This window comes from Mustela nivalis (genome assembly GCF_964662115.1).
Source record: "Mustela nivalis genome assembly, chromosome: 19".
Taxonomy (NCBI): Eukaryota; Metazoa; Chordata; class Mammalia; order Carnivora; family Mustelidae; genus Mustela; species Mustela nivalis.
The window spans coordinates 37,396,281-37,410,647 of NC_139038.1; the positions used below are offsets into that span (position 1 = coordinate 37,396,281).

The 14,367-nt window shown below is 64.0% G+C and overlaps 2 protein-coding genes across 2 annotated transcripts; both read right to left on the minus strand.

The window, feature by feature from the left end:
• Positions 1–69: 69 nt before the first annotated feature.
• On the minus strand, positions 70–3,547 carry NTN3 (netrin 3). The gene is made up of 6 exons (XM_082713426.1): positions 2,523–3,547; positions 2,263–2,451; positions 2,023–2,172; positions 1,834–1,884; positions 1,632–1,706; positions 70–1,376 (listed from the first exon to the last, which is right to left on the minus strand). Exons 1-6 carry the CDS (start codon positions 3,448–3,450, stop codon positions 1,036–1,038), a joined length of 1,734 nt encoding a protein of 577 aa, XP_082569552.1. The 5' UTR covers positions 3,451–3,547; the 3' UTR covers positions 70–1,035.
• Positions 3,548–9,427: 5,880 nt separating this feature from the next.
• On the minus strand, positions 9,428–13,517 carry TEDC2 (tubulin epsilon and delta complex 2). Its single transcript, XM_082713898.1, has 10 exons — positions 13,435–13,517; positions 13,246–13,344; positions 12,949–13,019; positions 12,449–12,851; positions 11,963–12,016; positions 11,268–11,361; positions 10,986–11,097; positions 10,798–10,899; positions 10,239–10,429; positions 9,428–9,987 (listed from the first exon to the last, which is right to left on the minus strand). The coding sequence occupies exons 1-10, from the start codon at positions 13,458–13,460 to the stop codon at positions 9,841–9,843; spliced, it is 1,299 nt and encodes a 432-aa protein (XP_082570024.1). The 5' UTR covers positions 13,461–13,517; the 3' UTR covers positions 9,428–9,840.
• Positions 13,518–14,367: the final 850 nt, after the last annotated feature.

Below are 14,367 nucleotides of genomic sequence, written 5' to 3' on the forward strand. Positions count from 1 at the left end.
CCTATGCTGAGGGGCGCAAGCCGAGTGGGCGGGGGATGCGAGGTCCAGCCAAAGGCAAGGCTGGGGGCGTCCGGAGCCGAGAGGGCGGCCAGCCAGAGTCGCCGCCCCGCCGGGTCACGCGTAGACCGGGGAATGCTCGTCTGCGTGGACACGACGTCCGGTCCCGAGCAGGCGGAGAGGGTGCGCAGGGGGTCCTATGGGCGGGACCTGACCTGAGGAGCCCTGAGTCCGAGGCCGAGAGAGACAGCCGGACGGAGACAGGACAGGGATACAGCAGGCCAAGAAAGGGGCCAAACTCAGGCAGAGACGCAGCGGGGACAGGGACCCGGACGCCCAAGCGGCAGAGGCAGGGCAGGCGGAGGTGACAGGCGGGCAGACGAGGACCGGAGGCGGTCGTCCTCGCTGGGGGAGGAGTCACAGCGCCCTCTGCGGGTCCCGGCAGGGGGCGGGGGAGCCGGTGCCCCCGAGCCCCGCGGGGATCCACGGGCGTATGTGGAGATCAGAGTCCGTGAGGGTTGAAGCCCCCACAGCCCTTGGGGAGTTTTCAGACCTTAGGTGGGTCCTGGCATCACAAGTGGGTTCGTATCTGTTGGGAGAGGGTCACGGTGCCTTTTGGAAAGTTGAGAATGCGCTCTGAGGGGTCACTGCATCGCTGGTGGGGGAGTCTCAGCGGCCCTTAGGGTGTTCGCAGAGCCTCGAAGTGTAGTTCGGCCCCCTGGGGGGCTCCCAGCCTTCAGAGACGATCGCAGTGTCTCTTGGAGGGGGAAGATAATGCGAGGATGGGATGGCAGCTGCCTAATGGAGCCTCGAAGCAGCTCTCTGGGGCCATCACATCCCTCTCTGTCGGGGTGGGGTGTTGCTGCGTCCGTCACAGCCCTCGCAGGCATGGGCGCGTGGCTGGGGAGTCGCTGGGCACGGTCGGGGGAGGGCCTAGATGGCGACGCGCGCGACGCCAGCAAAGACTCCTCTGCGGGCGGATGCAGTGGATGAACGTGCGCCTCGATGTGGAGGCAGCGCCCCGCCCGCGCTTCGGGCTCAGGCCGTCCCGCAGCGACCCCGCCGCTCACGCCGCTGCAGCCTCCGCAGGCGCCGCGTCCACGCATCGCGCCAGGGCAGCACGAGGCTCCCTCGGGTGGCGCTGAGCCCGGGCCCTCGGCCCCCGACCGCGGTCCCTGGCCCGCCGCCGAGCAGCAGGTAGCGGCGCCCCGGCAGCAGGCGCGGGCAGCCGCAGGCCGCGTCCCGCGCGGGCACCCACAGCGCGCTGCTCCCCCGCCTCGCGCGCTCCTCGCCGCTCCGGAACACTGCAAGCACGGCCACCGGGAAGCGCGTCCACGAGCCGCGCGCCTCGCCGCGCGCGCTCACCGCCACCTGCACCGCTGCGGGGAGGGCGAGAGGGGGTGGGGTCAAGTGGGGGAGTAGCCGTGAGGGGGCGGGTCTTGCGGAGGAACACCGCGCGCTAGCGGTGTGGCGAAGGGGGAGCGCGAAAGGGACCGAACGGGATGGCGGGCACTAAGCGCTGGGGTGGGGGTGTGCATCGAGAGGCCACCGGGAGCTGACAAGGCGGGAGCAGCGATAGTGGGAGGCCCAGGGAGGGAAAAGAGCAAGGCGAGAGGGTGAAGGCAGGAGCCTACCATAGTCCTTCCTGCAGAACTTCTTCAAGCTGATGCGGTAACTGCCCCGGGCTGGTTTGCAGTGCAAGTCGCAGTCTGGAGGGGGTGTGGAGGCTGGCACAGAATCCCCACCTCCCTACCCCACCCTTTCCTCCTCCCCTCCTTGAACCCAAAGCCTTCCCCCACGCATACCAATCTGGAACCTTGTTCTGGGTCCACTCACCCTGGGGCTCCACAGGGCTGCTCTCCTCAGTGGGTCCAGGGGCAGGAATCTCTGCGAACAGGATGAAAGAACGGCCTGCACTGAAGAGGGACCATGTGCAGGGAGGGCTCAGGGGACAAGCCGGTACCAGCAGGGAGCTGGCGTGGGTGGACTCAGCTGAGGAGGCAGAAGGAGGGCAAGGTCACTCACTAACACAGGGGGCCACTGGAGAGCGGCTCTGCTGGAAGCCAGGGGCGCAGCGATTACAGGTGAGGCCGGTGACACCGTCCTTGCAGGGACACTGGCCTGTGGTCTGGTTGCAGGTTTTGCCAGCGGCACCAACAGGGTGACAGTCACATGCTGAGGACAGAGACAGGATGGTTAGAAGCCCATGAGGGGATGCAGGAAATGAGAAGGCGAAGATGTGCAGGTAGCTGGTGGCAGGCTCACCCCTGCAAGCACGGCGGTCACTCAGGGCACGCCCAGGGTCGCGATAGAAGCCTTCCCGGCAGTAGTGGCAGTGACGGCCTGCGGTATTGTGTCGGCAGTTGAGACAGACGCCGCCGCTGCGACGGCCGGACAGTCGGTACAGCTCCATGTTGAAGCGGCAGCGGCGGGCATGGCCATTGCAGGAGCAAGCTGCAGGAAGGGATGGGTCAGGGGCAGGCTGGCCTGGTCCAGGATCCCCAGGCCACCCTCCAAGGCCTCACCAAGGCAGGCGTGGGCTTCCCGGGCCGTGGCCCGCTGCCATGGCCTGTCGCAGTAGAAGGGCTTGCAGCGGCCGCAGTCGGGGCCCTCGGTGCCATGCTGGCAGTCGCAGATCAGGTGGCCCTGGGTGTCCAGCAGGCACCTTGAGGCATGCCCATTGCACTTGCAGCGCCCGCCCACCTGGAGCTCAGTAGCTGAGTAGGAGTAAGGGACCATGGCCATGGAGTCCCTGGCGTCCCCCAGCACAGCAGGCCTTGTGAGCACTAGTTGAATGTCTGTGGCAGTCACCCAGTCTTGGAGAACTGGGCTGCTGTCCAGATCCAGGCCTGGTGGGCTTCCGTCCTGCACGCTGAAAGCCAGGAGGCCACCACCATCAGGCTGGACCTGGGGCTCAGGGAAGCACAGAGCTTCAGGCCCTGGGCCAGGTGGGCCATCAGCAGAGGCAGGTAGGCGGCCGTAGTCCAGGCCACAGCGGGAGGAGAAGAAGCCCAGTGGCGCCCAGCTGCGGCCATGGTCCTGTGACTTGAGCAGGGCCACCGAGGCCGGGGGTGCAGAGCAGAAGCGCAAGCTCACGAACACCAGCTCAAAAGCCTTGCCCAGGGGCACCGTGAGAGTCACATTGTGGGGCACCTGCGTGAGTGAATCCGAACGCCAGCACACAGGGCTTGTGGTGCTCCCCGCTGAGGTCAGGAGGGCGGCGGGGTGTGCCCGCCTCGGGTCCGAGGCATCACAGGCCCGCGTGGCCGGCCGCCCGCACGTGCTGGATGCCAGAACCTCACGGCCCAAGGCGGCGTTCACCAGGCCAGGCACGCAGCCGCGGGGCGCGCCCCCGTCGTCATGGCAGGGGTCGGCGGGCGCTGGCGGGCCCAGGCTCAGCGCGGCGGAAAGCGTGCCAGCGGTCAGCAGCAGCCCCCAGGGCCAGCCGGGCATGGCCAGAGCCGCGGTGAATCAGCCAACCCGCCGGGCCCCACGCCGCTGCCCTCGGGGGGAAAGAGCTCGGATCCGAGGCTCTGCCCGCTGGCCCGCAATGCCGCGCAATCCCGGGCGGCCCCAGCCGGGGCCAAGAGGTGGGAGCAGCCGCGGGCACGCCCCGGGCCAAGCGCAACAGCGGGGATGCTGGCGCGTCCTCCCGCTGGGCCTGGAGCGTTGACAGGAGTCGCCCCCGCTCCCTGCGCCTCCGCCCGCGGAGGCCCCACCCGTCGCCCGCCGCTGCACTCACCCACCGAGGGCCGGGTCGAGCAGGTCTCCCGGCCTCCCGGGAAGGGCCGAGGGCGGGCGGGGCCTGGGGCGCCCGGGCCGCCGCCTCCTCCCGGCTGTAGCGAGGGCGGCCAAGCTGTGCCAGGAGGGGGTGGGGGGCGCAGTAGGCGCAAGCCTGGGCCCAGCCGGGGGCGGGGCTGCTCGGGCCGGGGAAGGAGGGAGGGGAGGGGAGGGGGTCTCGTCGGCAGAGCCGGAATCAGAAGCAGATTCAGACACTGGCTGGGCCAGCGGGGGAGGGGGCTGGGAGGCCCGGGAACCGGGGGAGGGGCCGGGGAGCCAGGAATGCGCCGGCGGGAGGGGTCTGGAGGGGGCGGCTCAGCCACGCAGCCCGTGGGGGACCACCCAGCAGGGTCCCCGGCCGGCATCCAGGCCCTGACTGCTCCTGCGGCTGTGCCACGTGCTGGGCGGGGGGCTGGCCGCCTCCTCCCTCAGGCCCATCTGGCAGGCTGGGCCCTCCATCTGAAGGCTGGTGCCCTGATGCTCCCTTGGGTCTCTACAGGGAACACTCAGGGCTGTAGCAGCCAAGCAGGGCTGGTGGTTATGGGATGTCCCCAAGCAGAGGTTGGCTCCAGTAGAAAAAAAACCCACAATTGGGACCAGGTCTGATTTTGAAACCAAGCTGCTCCAATTTCTGGCTCTGTGGTTCAGGCTCCTTAACCTGAGATTTAGTTTTTTTCATCTGTTACTCGACTTTGCTGAGCCTTTGGCGGTGGGGGCGGGAGGAGGGGTTGACGAGCTGCAAAGGTATTGGATGCAGCCAGGGAGGGACCCCACAGCCTTGAGTCCTTCTTGCTTTATGTTCAGGAAGGATGTGTCCTCCCGTCTGACTGGAGCTCGCCTAAGTAATGAAATTGGCATATCCCACCCAGATCGGGCTGAACTCATGTCCCACAGCATCTCTGGGTCTCCATCTAGTTGTATCACCGAGATGGAGCCAGCCCCTAGAACTGGCATGGAGGAAGCAGAAGCTGGGGCAGGGGAGCCCACTAATTAACTGGATCCCGTGGGGTTCGGAGTCTTGGCCAGCGGTTGAGGACTCCTGTAGAGGTTTGGGAGTGGAGTTTGGCCCATGGGGAGGGCCTGGTCACATGTGAGAACCCCTGAGCCTGGACCACATGCTGGCAGGTTTGAGTAGGGAAACTGAGGCAGGAACCCAGCTGGGCAGTCTGGGCCCCAGCTGGGAATGGGGCAGCTGCATCCGAGAATGACCCAGTCAAGAGAGACCAGAACTGCTCCGGATATAGACCACTTCCCCAGAACCAGTAAGCCCCTGATGGAGGGGGGCAAGCAGGAAGAGTGGGCTGCGTTCAGAGGGGCCAGGGAACACGGGAACGTGTGTGACCTGGGAGAAAGTGTGAAAAGTTTCAGTTCAGGCCGGGCCCAGCAGCTGATGGAGGTTGCCATGTGGATGCGTCTGGGCTGGCAGAGCTGCCTCTTCTACAAGAAGAAGGTAGAGAGAAGCAGAATCTCCTTGCTGTATAGGAGAGTAGGGACAGGGGTCCCTGGAGCCTCCCAAGGGAAACCAAAAGAGAAGAGGAGGGAGCAGCCAGGAAGATAGGGTGATGGGGCACCTGAAGTGATTAGCACCTTCTGGTTAGTCCCTCACAAATGCAGGGGTGGGAATGCAGGGGCTGATGAGATCCTGGGAGGCTTGGGAAGAATCCAGTCAGAAGGGCTGCTGGCTTCTCTCCCTTCTCCTTTAGCAGCAGCAGGGCTGCTGGGTCTGTGGGTCCCCTCTGCCCCAGGTGCCATGGCACCTAATCTCAACTTTGAGGTAAAAAAAAAAAAAAAAAAAAGTTCCCCTTACAACGGATAGCCGCAAACAAATGAGAGTGCTGACGGGAAGCCCAGTCTGCTCCAGCATGAGTCAAGTTCAAAAACAGCATCTTACCAGCCACCCTCTTCGAGGTCTTTCTGATCAACAGCCTCAAACCCACCCTGGGGAGAGTGAGCCCCTGGCAAGAGAGTACCAGCTGCGACAGATCCTTCTGGGACCATTAGGAGCTAGACTAGCTGGCCGCAGTGGGGAGAGATGCCCAGGCCCAACACAAGGGTTCCACAGAGCCCGAGATGAGCCTCCAGGGAGCCCCTGGCTGTCTGGAGTTCAAGACACAGGAGGGAAGAAAGGAAATCGGGGGGCAGCCTCCCCTCCAACCCTGCGTCAGACTTGCAGGCTTTGTCTGCAGCCCAGCCTCCCCGGGAGTTGGGGCTAAGGTCTGCAGAACATCTGGTGGTTTCTGGTGTGGGTGGAAGGAGGCCCCCAGGGCTCAGCCTGCTGTGTGCACGAGTGTTCAGAGCTTTGGTCAGTGTCAGCAAGCAGAAAGCTCTGGGCCCAGAGGGCTGTGGTACCACCACCTCCCCAGGGAGGAGGCTGCAGGCAGCCCTGCCTCTTCCCCCAGAATGGCCCCCTGAACACATTCTCTTCTGACCCCTAAGGATGGCCCTGGCAGATGGCCTGATGAGAGTGAGGGAAGGCCTCCGCAGCCCCCAGTCTGGGCTCATTGCTGGACTCAGTCCTGTGGACTGTGCCACCTGTCCCCAACCTCTGGGGCCTCTCACCCCTCTCCACTGGTCCTGGTCCATCCTGGTACCTTAGAGGAGACCCCACCCTCCCATCCCCCCATGCACCTTGTCAGTCCACTCCCACCCCCAGTCAGAGTGACAGCTGCTGGCTTTGGGGGCACTCAGAGAACCTGTCCAGGGAGAAAGGGACTCAGGGGGGCCAGACAGTCCCAAGCCTCAGGCACCTGGGAGTCTTTCCTTGTCAGGCAAACTGGCCCAACACTCCTGGCCCAGCCCAGGACATACTGTTCTGTCCAGACCTTTGCAAGCCACCACTTGTACACATTTCACACAAACATTTATTGAGCGTCTATTATGCCAAGAGGGGCTTCCAACCCAGCAGGCAAGACAGACGGCGTGGGGAGGGGAGCACGGTCTGCTTCACCCCAGGAGGGTAGACCCACCGAGTCCGCGGCCATCTCGCATTTTGCTCCCCCAGCAGGGCCCCCGTGCCACGCAGGCCCTCTCCGTGGTGGCGATCGACTCTGAGCGCCAAGCAGAACGCTGAAAAGCAACGCTGGGAGGAATGGGGAGAGGCGAGTCCGAAGAGCAGAGGGAAATGGCTCGTAGCCCCCACCCCCTTGGCCTCCTAAGGGCTTAGGAAGGAACAGTCTGGGGAGGGGGCTTTCGCGTCCCGCTCGCTGTGCTCTGCGCGCCCCGGCGGGGCGAAGTCCGGAGAGAGGAGGCGTCCGGCTCCCGGTGACTTCGCAGGGGAGGGGGCCGCGCGCGCGCACGGGCTCAGGACGTCCCGGGCTCCCGCCGCCCCGCGCGCTGGACCCGCCGCTGCCGCCGGGCGCGCCAGCACAGGAAGGCGGCGGCCAGGAGCCCGAGGCCCGCGCCCAGCGTGGTCAGCGCCACGCCCTGCTCCAGGTCCAGGTGGGGTCCGCGCAGCGAGAAGGTGATGGCTGTGGCGGCGGCGCCGGCCAGCAGGGTCACGGCGCCGAACGGCAGGACGCAGCGCGGCCAGGAGCCCCCCACGCCGCCGGTGGCCAAAAGCAGCGCGTGCAGGGCCCCGGGGGGCTCGGGGGGCGCAGGGGGGGCGGGGGGCTCGGCAGGCGCGGCGGGCGGGGGCTCGGGCGCGCTCATGTCGCCGATGGGGGGCCGCGCTCAGGGTGGGTGTGGGCGCCCGCGTAGCCCCCACTCCCATCCTCGACCGCCACGTCAGAGCGGATTGGCCCGGGATGCGGTGACGCCACCGGGACGCCGGGGAGAGGAGGTCGCTGCCGCCTCCCGGCTTGGCGCTGAATCAGGGTGGGCGGGCGTGAATGTCGAAGGGGGCCCTAACCCGGACCTCGGCCCTCCTTTTCCCTCATGCTACGGGCGCCACCTGCCTGCCCAGGTGCGGACAGCGCGCCCCTCAAGGCAACACGGAGGACGGGTCCTGACGGGAGGGTCACTGAATCAGCAATCTCTGGGCGCCCATCTGGGCCTGGCTAGGAGCCAAGGTGGACAGCATCCTTGCCCTCAGGGGGCAAAGGTCCAGTAAACCAAGCGGACTGGTGGACTAAAATAATTACAGTGGAGACCATTGGCTATGGAAATGGGTTTGGGCCAGTAGCAGAGTGGTGGGATTCACCCTGGAAATGAAAGGTTCCTCAAGATCAGATCAACTGGGCATGGTCTCTGGAAGAAGCAAGAGTGGCCTGGAGGGGAGTAGCTGTCCACCAGGCTCCCCACCTCTCGGTTCCCCCTTCCCTGTTCCTGCCCTGGTCAGTGGACAGAGCTGTTCCACTCCCTACAGGCCCCTTAGTGCAATGAGGACTGTTTTTAGGTTTCCTGCTTTAGTCTGTCACCTGGTCCCCAGCAACCCCCAAGACCTGGGATTCCATTACTCAAGGTTTCTGGCCTGTGGGGGCAACCCCAAGGCTGCTTCAGCATCACTCAGCTCATGCCCCACACCTGTGACACCCCACCTGGTGCTCAGAAGACCCGGCCTACTCCAGAAGCTGCCTGGCTCGGGGCCTGGGTCCCCCTGGAGCAGAGGCTGGTGTGAATTCCCTGCTGCTCAATCCTAGCTACAGAACAATGCCCCAGCTCTTGAGAATTGTGCTTGGTTGGCTCAGGTGCCTAGGCAAGGCTTATTTAAAGAACACCATGGCCTCCTGGGCCGTCCCAGGGCCCACCACTGTGTAATTTGTCCTCGCCCCAGCCACAGGGGTAAGGGCCATTACTACTGTGGGCCCCTCGGGAGCCTCCTGGGGTCATCTGAGACTGGCTGCACAGGCAGATGGCAGGCATAGGCTGCAGGAAGAGCCGGCCCCCCCAGGTGGGAAGGTGGCAGGGTTCCTAAGCAAAGGGCACTTACATCCCCGTATCTGCCCACCAGAGCCTAAAAGGTGATGTCGGGGGGGGGGGGGCTGCCCTGGGCTCTGTTACCGTGCAGGTGTTCTCTGCCCCACGGCGCTACCTCGGGGCTGGGTCCTCACAGCAGGCTCCGGGAGTGAAAAGGCTGTGGAACCCATAGTCCAAGATGGAGAGGGGAGTGAGGAGCCTCCCGTTGCCCAGATCCAGCTCTAGGGGCCGCAGGTGGTCATGTCTCTTTGATAACCTCTCTTGACAACTACCCCCAGTACGACACTGGGGACGACACTGGGAAATGAGGCTCAGTCCCCTTAAGAATCTTGCTGAAAGTCCCCCAGCAGAAATCAAATCAAAGTGGAAACCCAAACCTATGACTGGTATAAACCCAGAGACCATGACCTTGAATTCTGCGTTTTCTTGCCTTCCTTCAGTGGGAGATGCAAGAGCCTCAGAGGAGGTGACAGTGCAGTGAGGGGGGCCCACGCTGGGCACAGCAACAGCCCAGGAGGAAGTGGTGAGCATGGGTGCTAGAAGGACCACCGTGGCAAAGAGAGCCCGCTCACTGAGTTGGGCCGGTGGCTTTGGCGTCTTTGAGTGAGCCCAGTCTAGGCAAGGGTGGGAAGGGGCTTCTGGTGTGCTCGGGCCGATGCTGGAGGGGAGTCCCCAGTGCTACTCACCTTCAGTGCCCTCCTGCCCCCTCCCTGCATCATGCGTGTTCTCAATAAATATGCTGGATATGTTCGTGGTAAGCAAAAACACAAAGAAAAAAAACGAACACGCCAAGTCCTGCCTTAAATCTAGATCCTTTCTAAAGGAATTTTAATGTCATACAAATGGCTGGTAAGTGTGAAAGCAGGAAAGAACAGAGGTAGCTAAGAAAAAAGCCTAACAGGCCTCTGGTCTCCGAGCCTGCTGAAGGCTATGCCAAGCAGAGGCCTGACTGCTAGCTTTGGGGCCCTGGGTTGTTCAGTAGGAGCCGGGGGCTGTCCCCCACACCCCGGCCAGGGACCTTGCTTTCCTAGGTGGGTAGAGCCATCTCTGAGCCCCCCAGGCCACCACACAGAAAGTTCTCTCAATCCCCCTTGACCTAATAGGGGGGCGCTCTCCCAGTCTCGTGGGTCAGAGCAACCTCACCCTCCTGGCAGGGTCCAGCAGTCTGGGAAGCGGCAGGGTCCGGGGGCAGCCGGCCACAGGAAGGGCTCAGTCGGTAGGTTCATCTCGAAGGACAGTGAGGAAGCGCTCCCCTCCCTCACAGAGCAGGCTATGCACAGCTCGGCAAAGCGCCAGCCAGGGAGGCCCTGGAGGCTCCCGCGCGCCCACCAGCGGGAGGAGATCAGCCATCAGGACCTTGGGGGGTAACACACGACCACAATCTCAGTGGGGGACCGGTCCCGGGCGGCCACTGGAGGGCTTACAGAAGGCCCCCACAGTGGGGCAATTCCAGGGAGGGCTTCGGGCACCATGTGCCAACCTCTTCATCCCAGAGCTCTTCCCCTAGGCCCGTGCACAGCCCAGAGGCTCCATCTTCTGGCTGGGCCCAAAGCCCCCCCACTCCCCTGGCACCCAGTCATCTAGTCCCTCCCCTCACCCGGAAGTACCTTCTGCAGGTGAATCTGCTGGTCCAGCATGGCCACCCGCAGCCTGAGGACCGCCAGACTCTGCAGCTCCTCGGAGCTGGAGTAGAAAAGAAGCTGGGGGCTCCAGGTAGGGTCTGTTCTTCCCTCACAGGACAGTGAGGCTATGCAGCATCTCCCCTCAGGCCACGGCCCCAGCTGTTGTCCTGCCATGGCTGTGAGGACAGGGGGATGTGGCCTCATGGTGGGACAGCCAGGGACCTCCTTCCCACTTGCCTTTAAGGGGGTGTGAAGCCTCCATCTGCCCTGGCTGGAGCGCTACCGTCCAGCAACAACCATCTCTTGCAACACTAGGCAAGTCACCTGACTGTACGCCTGTGACTCTCACACGACACTTTCTCGAGAACTAGATAAACATGCAGACCATTTACAGTGACACGGCTGCGTCGGGAAAGACAGTGGCGAGGGGGTGCAGTGCCGCCTAGTCCTGCGGGACAAGGCGGTGGGGAGACCCTATCTTTCCCAGAGGCCCATGACCACTGACCAGACCTTAGCACAAGGGGCGGGGGGTGGCGGGTGTCACCTGCGCGCAGCTCCTGCAGTCTGTGGAGACACTGCTCTGTGATGGCCTGCAGCCCCTCCAGGGTAAGCAGGGAGTAGTACTCCTGTATCCGGTCAGCAGGGTCTATGCAAAAATCAGGGAGGGCAGGCCGGGTCCACGCCAGTCCTGAAGCCCTCCCAGCCCTGAGACACACTGCAGGGCCCGCTCACCTGCAGAGAGCACTTCCTCCATTCGCTGTCTCATCAGCGAGCAGGCCTTCCGCAGGAGCCCGGCCTCTGCCTCCACCTCCGCAGCAGCGAGCCCAGAGCCGGGCCAGCCCAACTGGACATGGGTCAGGGAATCTCCTCTGTAGCCAGGTTCTCCCCTTCCCCTCCCGCCAAGACAGGACCCCAGAGCGGTTCTGGCCCTTGCTGGAGTTCCTCTTTAAACTCACCAGGCCGGAACCACCCACAGCCCCCACTCTGGGGGTCCCACAAGCCCAGAAAGAATACAGTCGTCTTCATTTTCTGGAGGAACTGGGTTTTGGCCATGGAAGCAGTGTCCTTGGAGTCACTGGTCTGGGGAGAGCTGAGCTGGGCCCACAGGCTGCAACGCACACAGAGGCACCGTTCATCCATCTAGCTAGGCCTCAGGAGGCAGGGAAAGGCTGGGGCAGGGACCCCATGAGGGGTGTTTGGTTCTTCCGAATGCCAGGAGGGGCCTCCCCAGGCTTTGGGGGATGGAGAGGATGCTGTCTGTGAGAGGGGGACAGAGTCCACACACTCTGGGGAAGTACTAAGAATTCAAGGGATGAGAGGAGAGGAGCTGGCAACTCCCCTGGAAACTGGGACTAACTGGAACTACCTGCGACCACGGTAAAGAACTCTGGGTACGGGCTCTAGAGCAGACACTGCACGAACACGTGAAAGGCCCCACCTTGTTGAACCCTTATTGCACCTCTACGGAGCTGACACTATCACACCCACCTCCACAGGGAAGACAGCTGGGGACGCAGTCTCTCAGCCGGAAAGCCTGCTGAGTCCAAGTCCTAGCCAGTCAGACTCTCTTAATATGGAAAGTGTCCCCACCCAGCCAATAAAGCAGAGTGGCCTGCTGGAAACGTCTTACCGATATGGCCTGGGCTGGTGGGTCGCCTGGGTCTCCCTGGTCTCCCCTCCACCCCCACCCAGCGGAGACTCAACCTTACCGGGAGTTCTGGGAAGCCACTTTCCTGTAGGCCATGGGTAGCTTCAGCAGGCTCCTGCCAGGGAAGCCAGTGCTCAGAGTAGCCTCACTCTGGAGGCTCCCCCCACCCCCAACATGCAACAGGACTTTCAGATTGGTTGTGGGAGCCAGCACAGTCCAGCTCTGCTCCCTGCTCTGGAAGGAAGAAAGGACACCAGGAGCAGAGCCCAGGCCCTCCACAGCCTATGTGGAGCCCTGGGGCTGGGTGGAACGGGTGGGTAAGAGGATGGGGCACTGGACAGGTAGGGAGAAGGGGACAGGCTCTAGCAATGGTCCATTCTGCAAGCTTCGGGGCATGGATCCCATGGGATGGCACCCTAGGGGCTCCCCTGGTCCACATCCAGCTCAATACCCTGCCCTGTCACCCCCCATCCCAGATTCCTGCTGCTGGCCAGAGTCTGTGCAGGTACACACAGAAGTTCCTCTGGGAAGGGTTTGGGCAACATACCCCTTCTCCTTCAGTGTGAAAGCTTCTGGGGCCCGAGGAGTAGCCGATGGGGGTATCTGTTGGTCCCTGAGGCTTGGTCTGGGCTTGGTGGTTGAGGCTCCTCTCCCCATATGGGTGCGATCCCCCACTGATGGAAGCCTGCACTCAGGGAGGCCCCTGGCAGGCACTGTGGTCTGGTGGATGCCCCTGGGTGGTTTTGTCTCTGAGGTTTGCCGGCCAGCCTGGCCTGAGGCCCCAAGTGGGGCAGAGGCTGTGGTAGCACGAGAAGTGGCAGCGGACTTCAGGCTAAGGGCCCCATGTCTTTCTCCAGCCTTAGAGACGCCTTTTCTCACCCGCACAGCCTTCTCCAGTGCCTGGGTCAGAAGCTCCAGCTCCCTGAGGTCTTGAGGGCTGGGCGTGTCTGCTGCAAAAGCCAAGAACTCTTGCAGTGGTCACTCACCACAGCTTGTCAGAAAACAGAGCAGGGCAGCACCAAGGACAGGTGGGCGGTGCAAGTTTACCTGGAGGCAGGGCCTCTTCATCAGTTTCTGGCTCTGGGGTTGGCTCCGCAGCCGGCGTTTCGGCTGGTTCCCTGCCAAGACCAGTACAGTGGCGGCACAGCCAGGAAGCAGGGCCCAGACCCGACCGACCCCAAAGGGCCGCCTGGCCTCGCGGCAGCCTCCCAACCTCAGAGCCTGCAGGCAAAGGGGACCAGAGCTGGCAACAAGCAAGCGGGCGCTGGGCCCAGCCTCCCCGCCCGGGGGCTCTGAGCGGGGTTCCGAGGGCGGCCCGGCCGGGTGGTCTCGGGGTCCGCGTACCAGGTCCGCAGCAGCCGGCGGGAGACGCGCAGGCTCCGCTCCAGCTGCCGCTGCCGCTCGGCGCAGGCGTCCAGGGCATCCCGCAGCTCGGCCACCAGCCTGGGAGGGTCGCACCGGCGGCTCAGCACCCCGGCCGGCCGCGCGCCGCGCCCCCTCCCGCCCCGCTCCCTCCCAGCGCGCGGGTCTCACCGGCGCGAGCAGCCCAAGGGCAGCATGAAGGCGGCCGCCGATCCTCCGGATTTGCCGCCTCCGGAAAGTCAGGTCCTTTCCGGGCTAGGACACCGCCCCCTTCCGGCTGCGCGACCCAATCCCGAGCCCAGGGCTCAGGCCCCGCCCCGACCCCCGGAGCCCCGCCCCAGTCCCCGGCCCTCCGGCTTCTGCGTCCCAGCCCCCGCGGCGCCCGCGCGGACTCCTGCGGCTCGGACCCGGGCTGGGAGGCAGAAGAGGGTGCTCCGGTGGTGCACGGACATCTAGTTCGGATGACTGGGCAAATGGTGGCCCTGAGATTGCTTACGGTGGACTTTGTCCTTACTGAAGGCCCGCTAAAGCAGGGCCGATCTGCCCTGCGGACCCCAGGCCACCTTGGCTGGACCCAGTGGGTACTGACAGAGGTGAAGAGGACACATGTGTTGGGGCCACAGCCAGGGAGGAGGGCGCGTTCGCTTGTAGACATCCTTAGGAGGCGCTGACATTCGCAGGTGGCATCAGTCCAGAAGACTAGGGATGGTGGCCTTCGAGCAATGAGCCCAGGGCCAGATGGGCCAGGGTGAGACAGGTGACTATAGGTGGGCACTGGTGAAAGATGGGTGATGGAATGGGAGCTGGAGCCCAGAGAGGTGGAGGGACAGAAGCAACTGGAAACGGTTCCAGGAGGGTCTCCACAGGATGAAGGAGGGGGGCCTTCAGGGGCTCAGACACCTGGGGAGACGGGTGCTGGCTGGGAGGAGTGATGAAGCCCGAAGGGCCCCACGTGATTGGATTAAGTAGGACTGTGACCCCTGCTGGGGCTGAGAAATCTCAGGGGGAGCTACAGGGATGACTTGCTGGGGGTTATGATGGAGAGGTGCCCCTTTCACAGCTGCTGGGGAGCGGAGCTGGGGTCCCTGTGCTGCTTGGGACTGG

Bases quoted from the DNA above. Each gene is read 5' to 3' on its own strand.
- TEDC2 (XM_082713898.1), bottom strand. From the start codon at position 13,460: ATGCTGCCCTTGGGCTGCTCGCGCCG. The intron at 13,345-13,434 runs GTGAGACCCGCG...CGACCCTCCCAG, and splicing joins CCCTTGGGCTGCTCGCGCCG to GCTGGTGGCCGAGCTGCGGG. The intron at 9,988-10,238 runs GTACTTCCGGGT...TTACCCCCCAAG, and splicing joins AGCAGATTCACCTGCAGAAG to GTCCTGATGGCTGATCTCCT.
- NTN3 (XM_082713426.1), bottom strand. From the start codon at position 3,450: ATGCCCGGCTGGCCCTGGGGGCTGCTGCTGACCGCTGGCACGCTTTCC. The intron at 2,452-2,522 runs GTGAGGCCTTGG...CCCTTCCTGCAG, and splicing joins GGAAGCCCACGCCTGCCTTG to CTTGCTCCTGCAATGGCCAT. The intron at 2,173-2,262 runs GTGAGCCTGCCA...CTCTGTCCTCAG, and splicing joins TGACCGCCGTGCTTGCAGGG to CATGTGACTGTCACCCTGTT.